Below are 16,522 nucleotides of genomic sequence, written 5' to 3'. Positions count from 1 at the left end.
GGTTACTCATAAAGGAAATAGGTGGAAATGGGAAAGGAAAAAAAATCTTTCTTGGCTCAAAACAGGACTGTGTATAAATACACGAGTCTTCATTTTTTCAGTAATATAAACCTGCTCAAAATAGATGACTGGGTTTTGGTGAAAAGGGGTCCAAAGAAGTGACAAGACTGGGTATTCTCTGCTAAGCACAGCAGATAATGGGCCAATTTGGAGAAAAATCCAAGGCCTCAAATATCTGGATTGTACTCTAGGATCTTTCTGATTGTAATGCTGATTATATGTGCCTCCTGTGGGCTTTCACATGTATGTGTTTCAGCTTACATCTCCATGTTTGAGCCTGCCTGGTCTGACCAACAATCTCCATGATCACAAAATTTTAATGGGACAAGATAACCTAACACAATTTAATGTGTTCATATTTTATTTTTTCTATTAGGAAGGCAGGAATTAGACAAAGAAACTGTGTGTGTGTGTGTGTGTGTGTGTGTGTGTGTGTGTGGGTGTGGGTGTGTGTGTGGGGGATATGTGTATTTTAGTAAAGTATAGTCGTACAATATGCCAAACTTTAGGTTAAGTTGTTATTCATATTCCTTAAAAGTCACTATAAAGTTGAATATACCTATATTTGTCTTTGCCAATGCCCTAATACCTGGAACTCTAGTATCACACATTCACTGGTTCTATTTGGTTGGATCATAAAGGTAATTGAGAAATTATACCTGGAAGGTCTCTGATAAACCATGATAAAACATTCTAACAGGTGTAACACATGTTCCTAAAGTCCCTGTGAAATTAACACGATTCCCTCAGGTATAGATCGCCTAAACCCCTCTATTTCCCTCAATTGTGCATGTTTGTGGTCTATGATAGAGAGATGGCTTTTTGTTCTCCGCTCAGACCATCTCTACTAAAAGAAAAATCTATCTAATAATTGATTGGTGTTGAGACACTGGCTCACAATTTCTGTCAGCGAAAGCTTTCCCACCATAGGACTTGATGATGATCTTTTCCTTGGCCTCACGCTAGTGAGCCAAGAGTAAAATGTCCCATCATCTGAAAGATTCATCATTTTCCTCTGCAACTTGAGGTTTTTATGGGGGAGAACATGAGCACAGGTTGGACAGAATCACATGTCAATTCACTGAAAACCAACTAAAGACTAGACTTAACCCTGTCAGGGCTTGGAAAACCATTTTTCCAGAAGAATTCTTCCTTTGGGAAATGTGTACTAAAAGCAATGTGAAGAACGAATTAAGAGAAATGTATTTAATGAAGTTGGCCCTACAGTTAGAAGTCAAGTGTCTAGGATTAGGGGAATTCATTAGCTATTAGGGAAAGTTCTAGTTAGTATGGGCCATCAGTGAATAACAACATTAAATTAGGCCAAGTATGTAACCTGGTCCAATGCTGCATGTAAATGAAGCCACATGAATGCAGTCATGTGAGACTAGGAACAATAGCACCATTTGGAAATGATAAAGTAGTAAGGAATCAGTGATCCACTGGAGGCTCTATGCATTCCATGCCTCATACAAGAGAGAAATGACCAGCAACCAGACTAACACTGCAAATTTTTTATGTATTTTCTACCTTCACATAAGTTTTAGATTGTTTTGGGTTTTTGAAGACAGAACATTTATTATGTGAACCATTTCAGTCATTTGCTGCAGTATCACTATTTTTGGGTCTCTATAGTAATGGCTCATATTGGTGTGAATAAAAATGAGAGTCTTTTGAGGCCTCTTAACATGTTCCGTTTCTTCAGCTCTTGATTTTCTTTCAAGTCTTTAGCATCTTTATGCACTAGGGAAAGGAGAAGACTCTGAGAATACGGTACCACAACCTCATGTATGTTACTTAGCTGACAAGAGCAACTTAGAGGAGGAGACATTTATTTTGGCTTACGGTTTCAGAGGTTCAGTCCGTGGTCAGTTGACTCCATTGCTCTGGATGCAAAACATCATGGCAGAAGTACATAGTGAAGGAAAGCTACTCTGCTCATGGGGGCCAGAAAGCAGAGTTAGAGAGTTGGGAAGGGGCTTCAGGGCAGATGAACCTTTTTAGGGCACATCCTGGTGGCCCACCTTCTCCCGCCACAACCCACCTACCCACAGTTACCACCCAGTCAGTCCATTCAAACTAAAATGGACTAATTAGCTTACAACTCACAGTCCAATTACTTCACCTCTGAATATTCCTGCATTATCACAGGGACTTTTGGGAGACACCTCACAATTAAACCACGGCATTGAGTTTCCTCTTGTTTATATCGTTAATTGCCCACAACCATAATTTATCCTCTAAGCTTTCTATAGCTAGTGAGTAGCTTCATGATTTCAAGTAACCTGCCTGTGTGTGCTCACACATATGTACATATATTTGCGCACATGCACCCACATATATAAATGCACGCTAGTATGTCTCTATACATTTAGCATTTCTGCTGCTTCTCACCAATCTGTTTAGTCTAGCTTAGCTTTTGTCTTAGTTAGCTGTGGCTATTCAGTTTGAAAATAATTATAACTTTGTATTTGACATCTGTTCTCAGATACTTATCAGCTTTCACAACGGTTCTCACTTTGGGAAACTTTTCAGTTTCTTTTACTTTTGTCTCTTCTGTCTGACTTTTGATTTGTTGGTTATGCGTGGCCTTCTGAGAAGACAAGCAAGCCCCCCTGGCCCACACATTCCATGTGCTGTCAGCAGGTATTTGTGTACCAGGACTCTTAGTCAAACTGTAGGTCATGTTCCATCTTCCTGGGAAAATAAAAGCTATTAGATGTATGGCAATTAAATAAGAACATCAGAATGATTTTGTTTTGGCTCCCCATGAGAGAGAGGATTTAAATTAAAATAATAATAATAATATTATATACTTTATGAGGCACCCTGGCAGAAATATAGACAAAATCACAATTCAAAATTAACTGAAACCAAGAATTCTTTTATAGTTCAAGAAACTATAAACTTCTCTGCCTCATAGTTTTTTGTGATATTTTTGACTGTTGTTAATAAAATACATCAGAGATAATTACCAATTTGTAACTAATCTGTTAATATACTACACTGATCAATTTTACTATCTATGTTACCAATTATGGCAATATTTGGCAACAGTCTGATTTCTGCTCTTTGATACTAAATTTTCATGTGCCTGTCATTTTTCTTTAAAACAGACAAGTCAATTTTGCCTTGACTAAAGATATTAATCATAAATATAAAAATTCATTAGATTGTCTTTGGGCACCTTAGGCTTTTAATGAATTTATATGAAATTCATGAGAATGTTTTATTGAATTTCTGGGTAAGTTAATAGTAGGAAATAATTTTTCTTGCTATAAGAAATATATTTTCATTGCCATCTAAATATAAGTGAACAAGGAAACTTAGCATTCTGTGGAAAGACAAAGAAACACAGGTGTCAGGGATCGGAACTGTCTGCATAGGACAAAATCAAATGGAATGTGGTAAGCATATGTAAAACCCCATAAAACTTCTGAAACAATTTGTAAAGCCCATAAGCATCAATATGAAATGAATGATTGCCTTAATTACTAACCCATAGATCCACATTTAAATATAGCAGGTAAGTCATCTTTTGAAAGACCTTTCCAGTTTCTGTTTTGCTGATCTGCCCTTTTACAACAGTGTGTTTATTAAATCAACAGAACTGGTCAATTAGTCAATGCATTCTGTATTTCATCTATTTTTGTTTAACTCCACATTTGTTCTCAAGGAAAGTATAATTAATATTTAAACCATTGATTTATTATTCATCGACGTAAGAAATATTTATTGAACACATGCCTAATGTCATTTAACTCTATTGGATATTGAGATATCACTGTGTTCTCATATAGGGGTAAAAACTTGCCCCTAATTTGGAGTGTCTTGGCTCTGTGTGAGTTCAGAGCTTTGGTCAGGTAAAAAACTTGGCAAATTGCCATTGTAGTGATTCAGTTGCAATTCTTGATGATACTATGTACCTTTGATTATGGGATTTTTCTGTTGTTTCAGAATCCTTTTTCTCAAACTAATTTGCACACCACTGCCCTGAACTCTAAAGCAGCATTTCCTAAACCATTTCTTGTTGAAACATATGATGGCTGATTTTCATATGCTTGTCACACCAGCTGTGCAATGCACCCCGGAGAGTAGTGCCTTATATGCAATTTCCAGATAATAGCTATAAATCCACACCATTGTTCTCTACTGAAGGAAGGCTATTTGTAGGATACAAGTGAGTCAGAGAAACTTTATTGTTGGTACAGCCTTGAATGATCTCCAACACAGAAAGAATAAATCATCTGCAAACTATAGATGAGATATATTTTATTGTTGATTCCAACTCACTTGAAATCTGTGATCCTCTTTTTTGAGAAACATTCCCCTAAAGCCTATAAACTAAGTTTTCATAGAAGTCTCTTTATTCCTCCTGCCCATAGCACTGGGTCTGTATGTTACCCATGATCAGATGTAGTTTGAGAAACGTTGACTTAAAACAAAACAAAAAACAAAACACCCTTAAGATACCTAATGAATCCATTGGCATCAAGATGAATTAACATTTTTGAATTATCTTTCCTCTCATCTTTTTCTCCATCACAATCACTAGCAGTTCTATTTCTTTATTACTTTCCTTTATCCTTCTATTTTACCCATACTCTTTTTATCATTACAGTCCATGCTATTTCAGTTTGATTCCCTGATGCACAAGTCAGGATTACACTGAACTTGTTACACTCTTGTGTGGAGTAACCTGTTCATACAATGAACAATAATACACATTCCCAAGTAAGCTAACTATGGGTAAGCCTGATCTGCCACCATTTCCTATGTAGTCACTGGCCTTGTACCTCAGTGCCATTGGTTTTAAGTGGCCAGTCTAGGCTGCTTGCTGGGCATGGTAAGAGAGGACCAATGTGCTTCATTAGTGCACACTGAATTTATCAAGGTATTGTGCATTTTAAATGTTGTATGTTTTAAAATGTCTGCATTTTAAAAGGGATTTAAAGAAGTTAGAAGATACTAATATTTATCTATCTATATATCTATCTATCTATATATATATAAAGAAAGAAAGGTGTGGAAAGATATGTATGTATGTACATATATACATGTATGTGTATATATATGCAAATACTTTTTATAGAATTTTTAGATTCACAGCAAAATTAAGCAGAAAGCATAGAGAGTTTCCCCACATATACACACAGCTTCCCCAAATTTATTTATCACTACCAAAGTCGTACATTTGTTATATAAAGTAGAGATGAACCTGTGCTGACACATCATTATCACCCAAAGTTTATACTTTAGAGTTCGCTCCTGGTATTGACAATTCTATAGATTTTTGACAAATATATGATGACATGTATAGAACAATAGTTTCATAGAGAATGAAGCTATTCATATAGTTTATAGAATAGTTTAGACTAGTTCATATAAAATAGTTTCACTACTGTAAAATCCTGTACTCTTCCTCCTCATTCTTCCTCACCCCTACTCCTACCTTCACCCCAACCTCTAGCAGTAACTGATCTCTTTAACCCAGTTTGCCTTCTCCATAATGTCATGTGGTTGAAATCATATAATATGTAGCCTGCCTGATCGTCTTCTTTCACTTAGTAATATTAATTTAAGGCAGTGCGGACATTTTTCAGATTATAGAAAGAAAACTATTAATATTGTTCCTATTTTACAGAGTTAGATGAGAGATTTTACCTTTAATGATTTGCTACCTCCATAGGTGACACCTAAGAATAAATCCATTAAAATGACAATTTCAGGGAACCTTCTTCACTGTCAACTTTTCTCAGAGTGCGCGTAGCAAGCTGTACTCAAATCAAAAAGTAAGCATAGTACATCTTCCAGGAGTTTTAGTTTTGTTGGAATACTGGAGGAAACCATTTAAACTGAAAATGTATATAGGTAGTATAATGCCAATTTTTCATTTGGATAAAACAAAAGACTCAGATGAAATATTGAGCTAATAGAGAATTGTTTCTAGCTAGGAACCTGACTAGGCATTTTCCCTTAGGAGGGAAAAATTCATGTTCCTCAAATATCAGAAATATTTCAATGGAAAATTTGAGAAGCAATTCAGAGGGGATTTAATTTAAAACAAGATACATTTTGAAGACTGAATAGTGCTTTAGATCAGATTCCCTAGGAAACCAACTTTGAGGCAAATTCCTCCAAACCAATTGTACTGGAAATTCTCTCGGGAGTATCCCCTGCAAAGGAGAGAAGGAAGCAGAATTGTGTGGTGCTGGGGTGGAGGGTGTTAACCTGTGATGCAGGTGCAATGTGGCCTCAGCCGATGCTGTGGGGAGCTCTGAAGCTGCTTTGTCCCTTTGTAGACGCCTCAGACTGAAGTACAGGGCCTGAGCTGTCTTATCCCCAATACACAAGTCAATGAATGAAGATGTTCTTGGAAAGGTATATAACTTTGGAGGGCAATGCCCGGAGCTGGAGTCAACTGTGAGCTGCAATCTGGCAGCTTGCCGAGCAAGTGAGCGAAGCACACCTTGATCTTGAAAGGCTAAACTGAGCAGCACAAGACCGGATCAATTGTAGGCTGTACAAGCCCACTGGCTTCCTTGAACAGAAAAACCTGGAACAAATAGTTCTGAGTACATTTAGATTAAAACGATTATGGAATTTAATGCAATTTATATCTCCAAATAAAGAAGAATTTTATATTTGCATTTCTGATATAAGGAAAAATATGTAACACATACACACAAAAAATACATAATACATAAATTCTGAATAGGGTCTGGGAAGCATAGGAATCTGTGTTTGTCTTAAATAAAATTACCATCTTTGTGGGTGGTTTGTTTGTCTGTTTATTTGGAAAAGATTAGCATATTGCCTTAACTAAATCATAGGTATATTACTAAAGATGGCTCTAGATTTTCATCACATGAGAAAAAAAACTGTTAAACTTTTTCAATCATTGGAGAATTAACAAAGATGAAATTTTAATGCATAAAATATTTTGTTAAAAAATATGATGAAGATTGTCTGCCCTTCCTAAAATGTGAGATTAATCTAACAAAAAGAGTGAACAAAACTATTTTTGATCACCATTAAATATTAAAAGAACTACACATAAAGGTCTAAAATTTAAATTTTATTAAATCCAATTTACTTTATAAGTTTGAGTTTGGAATTTGTTCATTGGAACACTTCACCTGTATATGCTAACATGATCTCATACAGTGAGATTAGAACATGGTATTGTGTCTCACAATCATGTGATTGCTACCTCACTTACATATGACATTTTCCATAAACACAGACTCTTGAAGGATGTCCAGATAGGTCTCCCACACATGACTTTGATCATAACAATAGAGATTAACTAGAGTCTAGCTATATCTCCATTACTGTGTAAGTAGGGAAGGAAAGGAATTTTCAAATCTCATTTTTAAAATGAATTCACCACACCATCTTTCTGTATAAAACAAACTATACTCATAAAATCCAAAACTAAAAGTAGCTTCAAATATCCAGAAAACAAACTTCCTGAACTGATCCCATTGCTGTGTGGCTCTGTTTTTCATTTTTCCTCTAGAGTCATGAGTTCATGAATAATTAGTGCAAAAACAACACAGAGTGTAAGAACAGCCGCAGTAGCAATATTCCAATAAATTAGTAAAAATCCTCCATATTCATCTACATTCACTGACCTCAAGAAACATCAGTTAGTCAACTCTAGGACCAACAATCTTGGTCCATGATGAAGTTGACTTAATGTAGACTCAAATTTTGCCACAGAATAACTTTATGTAACGAAAGATTATAAAAGTAGCACTGAGTCCTTGGCTACTTAAATTCATGGACTTAGCATCCTCATGTGTAAAACAAATTGCCTGGTTTTGAACCAGGTTAACCTTCAAGATTTCTTCTAGTGCAATATTTTAGATTGAACTGTGATTTTATCTCTATGTTAGATATGACAACGTGTGGCCTTTGGGCAGGAATCAAGATCTATCAGCAAAATACACTGGGACAAAACCATGGCAAACTGCAACTTCTGTGACCCTACCCTGACCAGAGTCTCAGGAGCTAGATTCTCCAGGTTCAGGCATTAAAAGACAGTAAATAAACCATATATGGATATAATAACAATACCCTTAAATTCTAAAATTATAAGTGCATCTTTCCAAAATACCTGATTTACTGTGAAAAAGTATCTTTACTTGGAAATCTGATTACATGGTCAGATTTAAGTTACCTGAATAAATATTTCTTCTTTCATTTAAAAGTGCAATTTTCTTGTCCACCATTTCCTTTTCAAAATTGCTGCTGGGTGAGATTAAAATAAGGCATACTTTCTCTCCACACTTGCATATAGTAGGGATCATTTTTCCTAACTGGACATTAATGGACTTAAATTACCAAAATGCTTCATATTTATACAAAAATAGAAAGTCCTGAAATGTTTCAATACTGGACACCAAGAAAACTATCTTAATGCCAACATGACTTGACTTGCTCTCTTTTTTAGGTCCCATCACGATACAGCCATCACTCTGTGAAGCTGATCAGTTTGCATGTGTCTACACACTCCAGTGTGTCCCCATCTCGAGGAAGTGTGATGGACAGGAAGATTGCCTAGACGGATCTGATGAAATGAACTGTCCTCTCAGGCCCTCTCAGCAATGTGGCAATAAGGAGTTCCAGTGCTCTGCAGACCAGTGTATCCCATCCCTTCTGCTATGTGATGGAGTGCCCGACTGTCACTTTAATGAAGATGAATCCAGCTGCTGTGAGTTATTTTCACTGCCTCAGTGTGCCAGGGAAGAAATGCTGTTTTGAAATGATAGAGAGAGCCTGACAGATGAAACAAAGTTCTCCAGAGTCTTACCATGATCCTATTATTAATAATGTAGGGTTTTTTTTTTTTGCAGTGCTGGGAATTGAACCCAGGGCCTTGTGCTTACAAGGCAAGTACTCTACCAACTGAGCTATACCCCCAGCTCCTAATATAGGTTTTTTTTTTTTTTTTTTTTTTTTATGTTATGTTGCTAAACAAAGCTTGTGGCTCTTGCTTACTTACCACTTATAGCAGCACTCTAGTTACAATAATTTCTGTTACAACTTTCTTATTTCCTATTCCATTTGTATCTAGGTCATTCTAATGAAGGATGGCTCTCTGTATATTTATATTTATCTTTTAAAAACATTTATAGAAATGGTTCTAAAAGTATGATTATGATTTCTTCTTACCTTAAAGATTCAGGATGACTCAAATCAAGAACTATAGCTGAATATTGATTTTAATGAATACATACAGGTAGGGGTTGGGTCCAGACCTAGGTAGACATCATGTTGCTAAGGGTTCATGGAAAAATAAATCCTAAGGACATGAACTGCCTGTGCAATCTTAGAAAGGAATTTGAATGCTGCCAATTTCAGTTTCATCATCTATGTAATGGGGTCAGTAATACTAACTTAGAACACTGAGAATTTAAGCAACCCAAGTCCTGCATTGACCTTCTATTTTTATTATACTTAACCCATGTCACATAGAGAAAGAAAAATGTTAGTTAAGAAGTAATTACATACTTCTAAAGATGAGTACCTAATCATAGTGAGGTCCAAAAAACATAACATCTTATTTAATTGTTTGCTTGCTTATTTTTATATTTTATTATATTCTTTTGGCAAGGGCTATAGGGGTACAGATCCATAAATCATGTTAATGATCATACATTTTTTAATAATAAAAATCAGCTTGGAATGTACTTGTAAGAGGGAAGCAGGAAAAGAAATAAAAGTCTATTTCAGGGTCCTAATTAGTGTGGGCATTTAGACTATCGAAATGGAGTAAAGATAAATGAAAGAAAAAGGAGAGAGCCTTTGAGTGTTTAGACTTTAGTCTTAATCAGTGAAATCCTTCTTTTGATTTGGGCTTGTAGATTTGCGATCTGCCTCCCTGTTTTTTTCCACTTGTATCTTCTCTTTGTGATGAAGACAACTTGCCAGGTCTTGTAATCTTTTCTTAGAGATAAGGTAAGCAAATGGAGGTGAATCAAAAGAAGAAACCTAACCTAGCCAAATTAGTTCTCCCCATTCCCATCAGGGCTGTAATGTAATTTGGCTGACATAAATCATATTAAGTTCAATATAGTCACATGGTATTTGGCTTCAACTAAGAATTATTTTTAAAGAGAACCTTAGGAAAGTTCTGTGTCCTTGTAATTTTAGGTATTTGTTAGAAAGGTGGAGTTTGACTAGAAGGTCACATAAAGTTCTATTTCTAAAGGGAAACAAGTCCAAATTAGGAATAGACTAATGTTCGTGAACTTTACACTAATGTGAACAAAATAGCTGGCATAAACAACTTAACAGAGGAGAGGTTTGTTTTGGCTCATCGTTTCCAAGGTTTCAGTCAATGGTTAGCAGTTCCTTTCCTCTGGGCCTTTGGTGAGTCAGAACATCATGGCAGGAGGGTGTGGTAGAGTAAAACTGCTCAGGTCATGGCAGCCAGGAAGTAGGGGATGAGGATGAGGAGGGGGAGACAGGAGGAGAAAGGGGCCAGGGACAAGATACAGTCCCCAAGGCTACACCCTTAGTGACCTTTGTCCTTCAACCAGTTCCCACCTGCTACAGTTACCACCCAATGGTACATTTCAACTATTGGCCCATCAAATGGATTAATCCACTGATGAGGTTAGAGTCCTCACTAATTATTTCCTAAAAGTCCCACCTGTGGACACTGCTGCATTACTTTCAACACGTGAACTTTTGTGGGGCATTCCAGATGCAAACTGTAACAACTAAGGCAAAATTCTACAGCAAAATTACAGAATACAGCATTGAATGATCACAATTTATTAAACATTTGAAAGCATAATAGTTTATTTCTGGGCTCCCCTATTGATTTAGAGTGGCATTCTGTAAACTCAACATTTATTTATTCATTCATTCATTTATGATACAGATGATATGACACTGTCCCGGGTCAGGTTGTAGATGCTTTTATACATCACTGAAGGAGAAAGTAAGTCAAAAGTGTGAACATTATATGGTAAGTTCTATGACAGGGATAAACACATCATGCTGTAGAGCACATAGCATACTTCCCAACTATAGTGCTGCAGTCTATAAATTTTAAAAAGAAAAAAATATCACTTCAGAGAGAGACTTGGAAAGATAAATCATCACTAGACAAGTAAAATGGAGATGCTTGATTCAAGTAAGGAATGTTCCAGAAAAGAGAATAAATCATTAGAGTGAAGTATATTTTTTATTACTAGAGTCAAGTTAGGGAAAGAAACATAGAAAGAATCCTGAAGGGATAAGCAGAGACCAGATCTTGAAGAGCCCCAGCTGTCAAACCCTTACTGCACAACCATTTTTAAGTGGTATATAGAGTGGATTAGAGGGGGGAAAGGAACTGGTTAAAGGATGTTGAAGTTCAGATATAAAGGGTTTGACTCTATCTTGGTGTGGGGGGAAGATTGTGAGGAGATGTAAGACAGATGATGAGGAATAAAAAGCGATCACAAATGAGTTTCAAGTTTCTGATTTGGCTTTGGGACAGCTAATGCACCACTTCTTGCTCTGGGAATACAGGAGGAAAATCACACCTGAGGAGAAGACTGTAGTTTCAATGTTAGACATGTCCTAGTTGTGGAAATGTGCCAAACATGTTTGGAAATGGATATATGGAGCTCAGGAGAAAGATAAAGCAAGATATATGACAATACCTGGCCATCACATATGGTGATTGAAGCCATGTGTACAGATGGGAAAAATATGGCAGACAGAATCTAAGGGAACCTCTAAGGGACAAGTAAGAAAACACAAACTTAAAAAGACACTGAGAAGATACGGTTGTTGAGGCAGAAAGCTACCTCTGTCCCCTTAGGGTCACAGCTGGGTCCAGTGCTTGAGTTGACATTAAGATACATGAAAAAGAAAGGCAAAGTATAAATTTTACGTGGCAGGAAAGCACCTGTGAAGAGATGAAGACCCAGAGAAGCAGTTAGAATGATGTATATGCCAGAGTGAACAAAGAATGGTAAACTGTGAAAATGCAACTCAGTGGGGAGACTTAAAAGGTAAGAGGCAGGCTGAAGAGGTCCAAACTGCATTACTGTGGTCTCAACGTCTTGTCCCTGAAAATAAGGACATTGCCTTTCTTTTTTATCTAAAGAGTGTCCTTTCCTGCTTTTTAGAAATAGCACAAAAGTTGAAGTGAGCTGCTTACACCTGTCTTTCAAGTGTTTTTTTTTTATTGTAAACAAACAGGATACATGTTGTTTTTCTGTTTGTACATGGAGTAAGGCATACCATTTGTGTAATCACACATTTACATAGGGTAAAGTTGTTTGATTCATTCTATTATTTTTTCCCTTCCCCCCATCCTTTCCACCCCTTTTTTCCCTCTATACAGTCCTTCCTTCCTCCATTCTTGCCACCCTCCCTAACCCTCACCCTAAACCTAACCCTAACCCTAACACTAAACCCTCCCACCTCCCATTATGTATCATCATTCACTTAGCGAGATAGTTCGTCCTTTAGTTTTTTGAGATTGGCTTATCTCACTTAGCATGATATTCTCCAATTTCATCCATTTGCCTGCAAATGCCATAATTTTATCATTCTTTATGGCTGAGTAATATTCCATTATATATATATACCACAGTTTCTTTATCCATTCATCAATTGAAGGACATCTAGGTTAGTTCCACAGTCTGGCTATTGTGAATTGAGCAGCTGTGAACATTGATGTGGCTGTATCACTGTAATATGCTGATTTTAAGTCCTTTGGGTATAGGCCAAGGAGTGGGATAGCTGGGTCAAATGGTGGTTCCATTCCAAGCTTTCTCAGGAATCTCCATACTGCTTTCCAGAGTGGCTGCACTCATTTGCAACCCCACCAGCAATGTATAAGTGTACCTTTTTCCCACATCCTCATCAACACCTATTGCTTGTGTTCTTGATAATCACCATTCTAATTGGGGTGAACATTTTTCCATATGATTGTTGATTACTTGTAGATCTTCTTCTGTGAAGTGTCTGTTCATTTCCTTAGCCCATTTGTTGACTGGATTATTTGTATTCTTGGGGTAGAGTTTTTTGATTTCTTATATATTCTGGAAAGAGTGCTCTATCTGAAGTATGAGTGGCAAACATTTTCTCCCACTCTGTAGGCTCTCACTTCACATTACTGATAGTTTCCTTTGCTGAGAGAAAGCTTTTCAGTTTGAATCTATCCCAGTTATTGATTCTTGCTTTTATTTCTTGTGCTATGGGAGTCCTGTTAAGGAAATCTGATCCTAAGCCAACAAGTTGAAGATTTGGACCTACTTTTTCTTCTATAAGGTGCAGGGTCTCTAGTCTGATTTCAAGGTCCTTGATCCATTGTGAGTTGATTTTTGTGAAGGGTGAGTGATAGGGGTTTAGTTTTATTCTGTTGCATATGGATTTCCAGTTTTCCGAGCACCATTTGTTGAAGAGGCTATCTTTTCTCCATTGCATATTTTTGGCACCATTTCTAGTATGAGAAAATTGTATTTATTTGGGTTTGTGTCCATGTCCTCTATTCTGTACCATTGATCTACCTGTCTATTTTGGTACCAATACCATGCCATTTTTGTTACTATTACTTTGTAGTATAGTTGAAGATCTGGTATTGCAATACCCCCTGCTTCACTCTTTCTGCCAACGATTGCTTTAGTTATTCTGGGTTTCTTATTCTTCCAGATGAATTTCATAATTACTTGCTCTATTTCTGTAAGGTACATCATTGGGATTTTAATTGGAATTGCATTGAATCTGTATAGCACTTTTGGTAGTATGGCCATTTTGACAATATTAATTCTATCTATCCAAGAACATGGGAGATCTTTCCATCTTCTAAGATTTTCTTTAATTTCTTTCTTTAATGTTCTGTAGTTCTCATTGTAGAGGTCTTTCACCTCTTTTGTGAGATTGATTCCCAAGTACTTTATTTTTTCAAGGCTATTGTGAATGGGGTAGTTTTCCTAACTTCTCTTTCTGAAGATTCATCATTTATGTATAAAAATGCATTGGATTTATGAGCATTGATCTTGTAACCTGCTATTTTACTGAATTCACTTATGAGTTCTAAAGTTTTCTGGTGGAATTTCTGGGTTCCTCTAAATATATATAATCATGTCATCAGCGAACAGGGATAGTTTGAGTTCTTCTTTTCCTATTCATATCCCTTTAATTTCTTTGGTCTGTCTAATTGCTCTGGCTAGAGTTTCAAGGAAGATGTTGAATAGAAGTGGTGAAAGAGGGCATCCCTGCCTTGTTCCAGTTTTTAGGGGGAATGCTTTCAGTTTTTCACCATTTAGAATGATATTAGCCATGGGCTTAGTGTAGATGGCCTTTACAATGTTAAGGAATGTTCCCACTATCTCTATTTTTTCTAGTGTTTTGAGCATGAAGGGATGCTGTATTTTATCAAATGCTTTTTCTACATCTATTGAAATAATCATGTGATTCTTAACTTTAAGTCTATTGATATGGTGAATGACATTTATTGATTTCCAGATGTTGAACCAACCTTGCATCCCTGGGATAAAACCCACTTGATCATGGTGCACTATCTTTTAAATATATTTTGGTATGGGATTTGCTAAAATTTTATTGAGAATTTTTATGTCGATGTTCATTAAGGATATTGGTCTGAAATTTTCTTTCCTCGACGTGTCTCTGTCTGGTTTAGGTATCAGGGTGATATTGGCTTCATAGAATGAGTTTGGGAGGGTTCCCTCCTATTCTATTTCACGGAATACTTTGCGAAGTATTGGAATGAGCTCTTCTTTAAAGGTTTTGTAGAACTCGGCTGAGAACCCATCTGGTCCTGGACTTTTCTTTGTTGGTAGGCTTTTGATGATCTCTTCTATTTCATTGCTTGAAATTGATTTATTTAAGTTGTGTATGTCCTCCTCGTTCAGTTTAGGTAATTCATATATCTCTAGAAACTTGTTGATGTCTTCGAGGTTTTCTGTTTTGTTGGAATGTAGATTTTCAAAATAGCTTCTAATTATGTTTTGTATTTCACTCGTGTCTATTGTGATATTTCCTTGTTCATTCCGAATTTTAGTCATTTGAGTTTCTCCCTCTTTCTCTTTGTTAGTGTGGCTAAGGGTTTATCAATTTTGTTTATTTTTTTCAAAGAACCAACTATTTATTTTGTTAATTTTTCCAATTGTTTCTTTTGTTTCAATTTCATTGATTTCAGCTCTGATTTTAACTATTTCTTGGCTTGTACTACTTTTGGTGTTGGTCTGCTCTTGTTTTTCTAGGGCTTTGAGCTGTAGTGTGAATTCGTTTATTTGTTGATTTTTACTTCTTTTGTTGAATGCGCCCCATGAAGTAAATCTTCCTCTAAGTACTGCTTTCATAGTGTCCCAGAGATTTTGATATGATGTATCTTTGTTCTCGTTTACTTCTAAGAATTTTTTTATTTCCATCCTGATGTCTTCTATTATCCATTCATCATATAATAGTGTATTATTTAATCTCCAGGTATTGGAGAAGTTTCTGTTTTTTATTGTCATTTATTTCTAATTTCAATCCATTATGATCTGATGGAGTACAAGGTAGTATCTCTATCTTCTTGTATTTGCTAACAGTAGCTTTGTGGCATAAAATATGGTCTATTTTAGAGAAGGATCCATGTGCTGCTGAGAAGAAAGTGTATTCGTTCTTTGTTGGATGGTATATTCTATATATGTCGGTTAAGTCTAAATTGTTGATTGTGTTATTGAGATCTATGGTTTCTTTATTCAATTTTTGTTTGGAAGATCTATCCAGTGGTGAGAGAGGTGTGTTAAAATTGCCTAGTATTATTGTGTTGTGGTCTAGCTGATTTCTGGAATTGAGGAGGATTTGTTTGACATACATGGATGAGCCAATGTTCAGTGCATAGATGTTTATGATTATTATGTCTTGTTGATTTATGCTTCCTTTAAGCAGTATGTAATGTCCTTCTTTATCCCTTCTGACTAGTTTTGGCTTGCAGTCCACATTATCTGAAATGAGGATGGATACTCCAGCTTTTTTGCTGTGTCTGTGTGCATGGTATATTTTTTTCCCATCCTTTCACCTTTAGTCTGTGGGTATCTCTTTCTATGAGATGAGTCTCTTGCAGGCAGCATATTTTTGGATTTTTCTTTTTTATCCAACATGCCAGTCTATGTCTTTTGATTGATGAGTTCAGGCCATTAACATTCAGGGTTATTATTGTGATATGATTTGTATTCCCAGTCATTTGACTCATTTTTGTTTTTTGACATGATTTGGTTTTTCCTTTATTTGGCTATTCCTTTAGGCTACTTCCTCCTGTTGCTGATTTGCATCGTTTTTTTTCATCTCTTCCTCATCGAATATTTTGCTGAGAATGTTCCGTAATGCCAGCTTTTTTTTTTTTTTTTTTTTTTTTTTTGTAAATTCTTTTAGCTTTTGTTTATCATGGAAGGATTTTATTTCGTCGTCAAATCTGAAAGTAAGTTTTGCTGGGTAT

At 36.1% G+C, this 16,522-nt stretch overlaps 1 protein-coding gene across 1 annotated transcript in view; it reads left to right on the top strand.

Moving 5' to 3' along the window:
• The window catches only part of Malrd1 (MAM and LDL receptor class A domain containing 1), a 686,047-nt gene that overhangs the window by 551,487 nt on the left and 118,038 nt on the right, over positions 1-16,522 (top strand). Inside the window, exon 34 of the mRNA XM_047521295.1 lies at positions 8,519-8,779. Within this exon, the coding sequence (XP_047377251.1) occupies positions 8,519-8,779 (261 nt within the window). The remainder of the gene's footprint in view (positions 1-8,518; positions 8,780-16,522) is intronic.

This window comes from Sciurus carolinensis, chromosome 12, assembly GCF_902686445.1.
Source record: "Sciurus carolinensis chromosome 12, mSciCar1.2, whole genome shotgun sequence".
Lineage (NCBI taxonomy): Eukaryota > Metazoa > Chordata > Mammalia > Rodentia > Sciuridae > Sciurus > Sciurus carolinensis.
The sequence above is the reverse complement of the archived record's forward strand: the minus strand, read 5'-3'. Positions and strand labels throughout refer to the sequence as shown.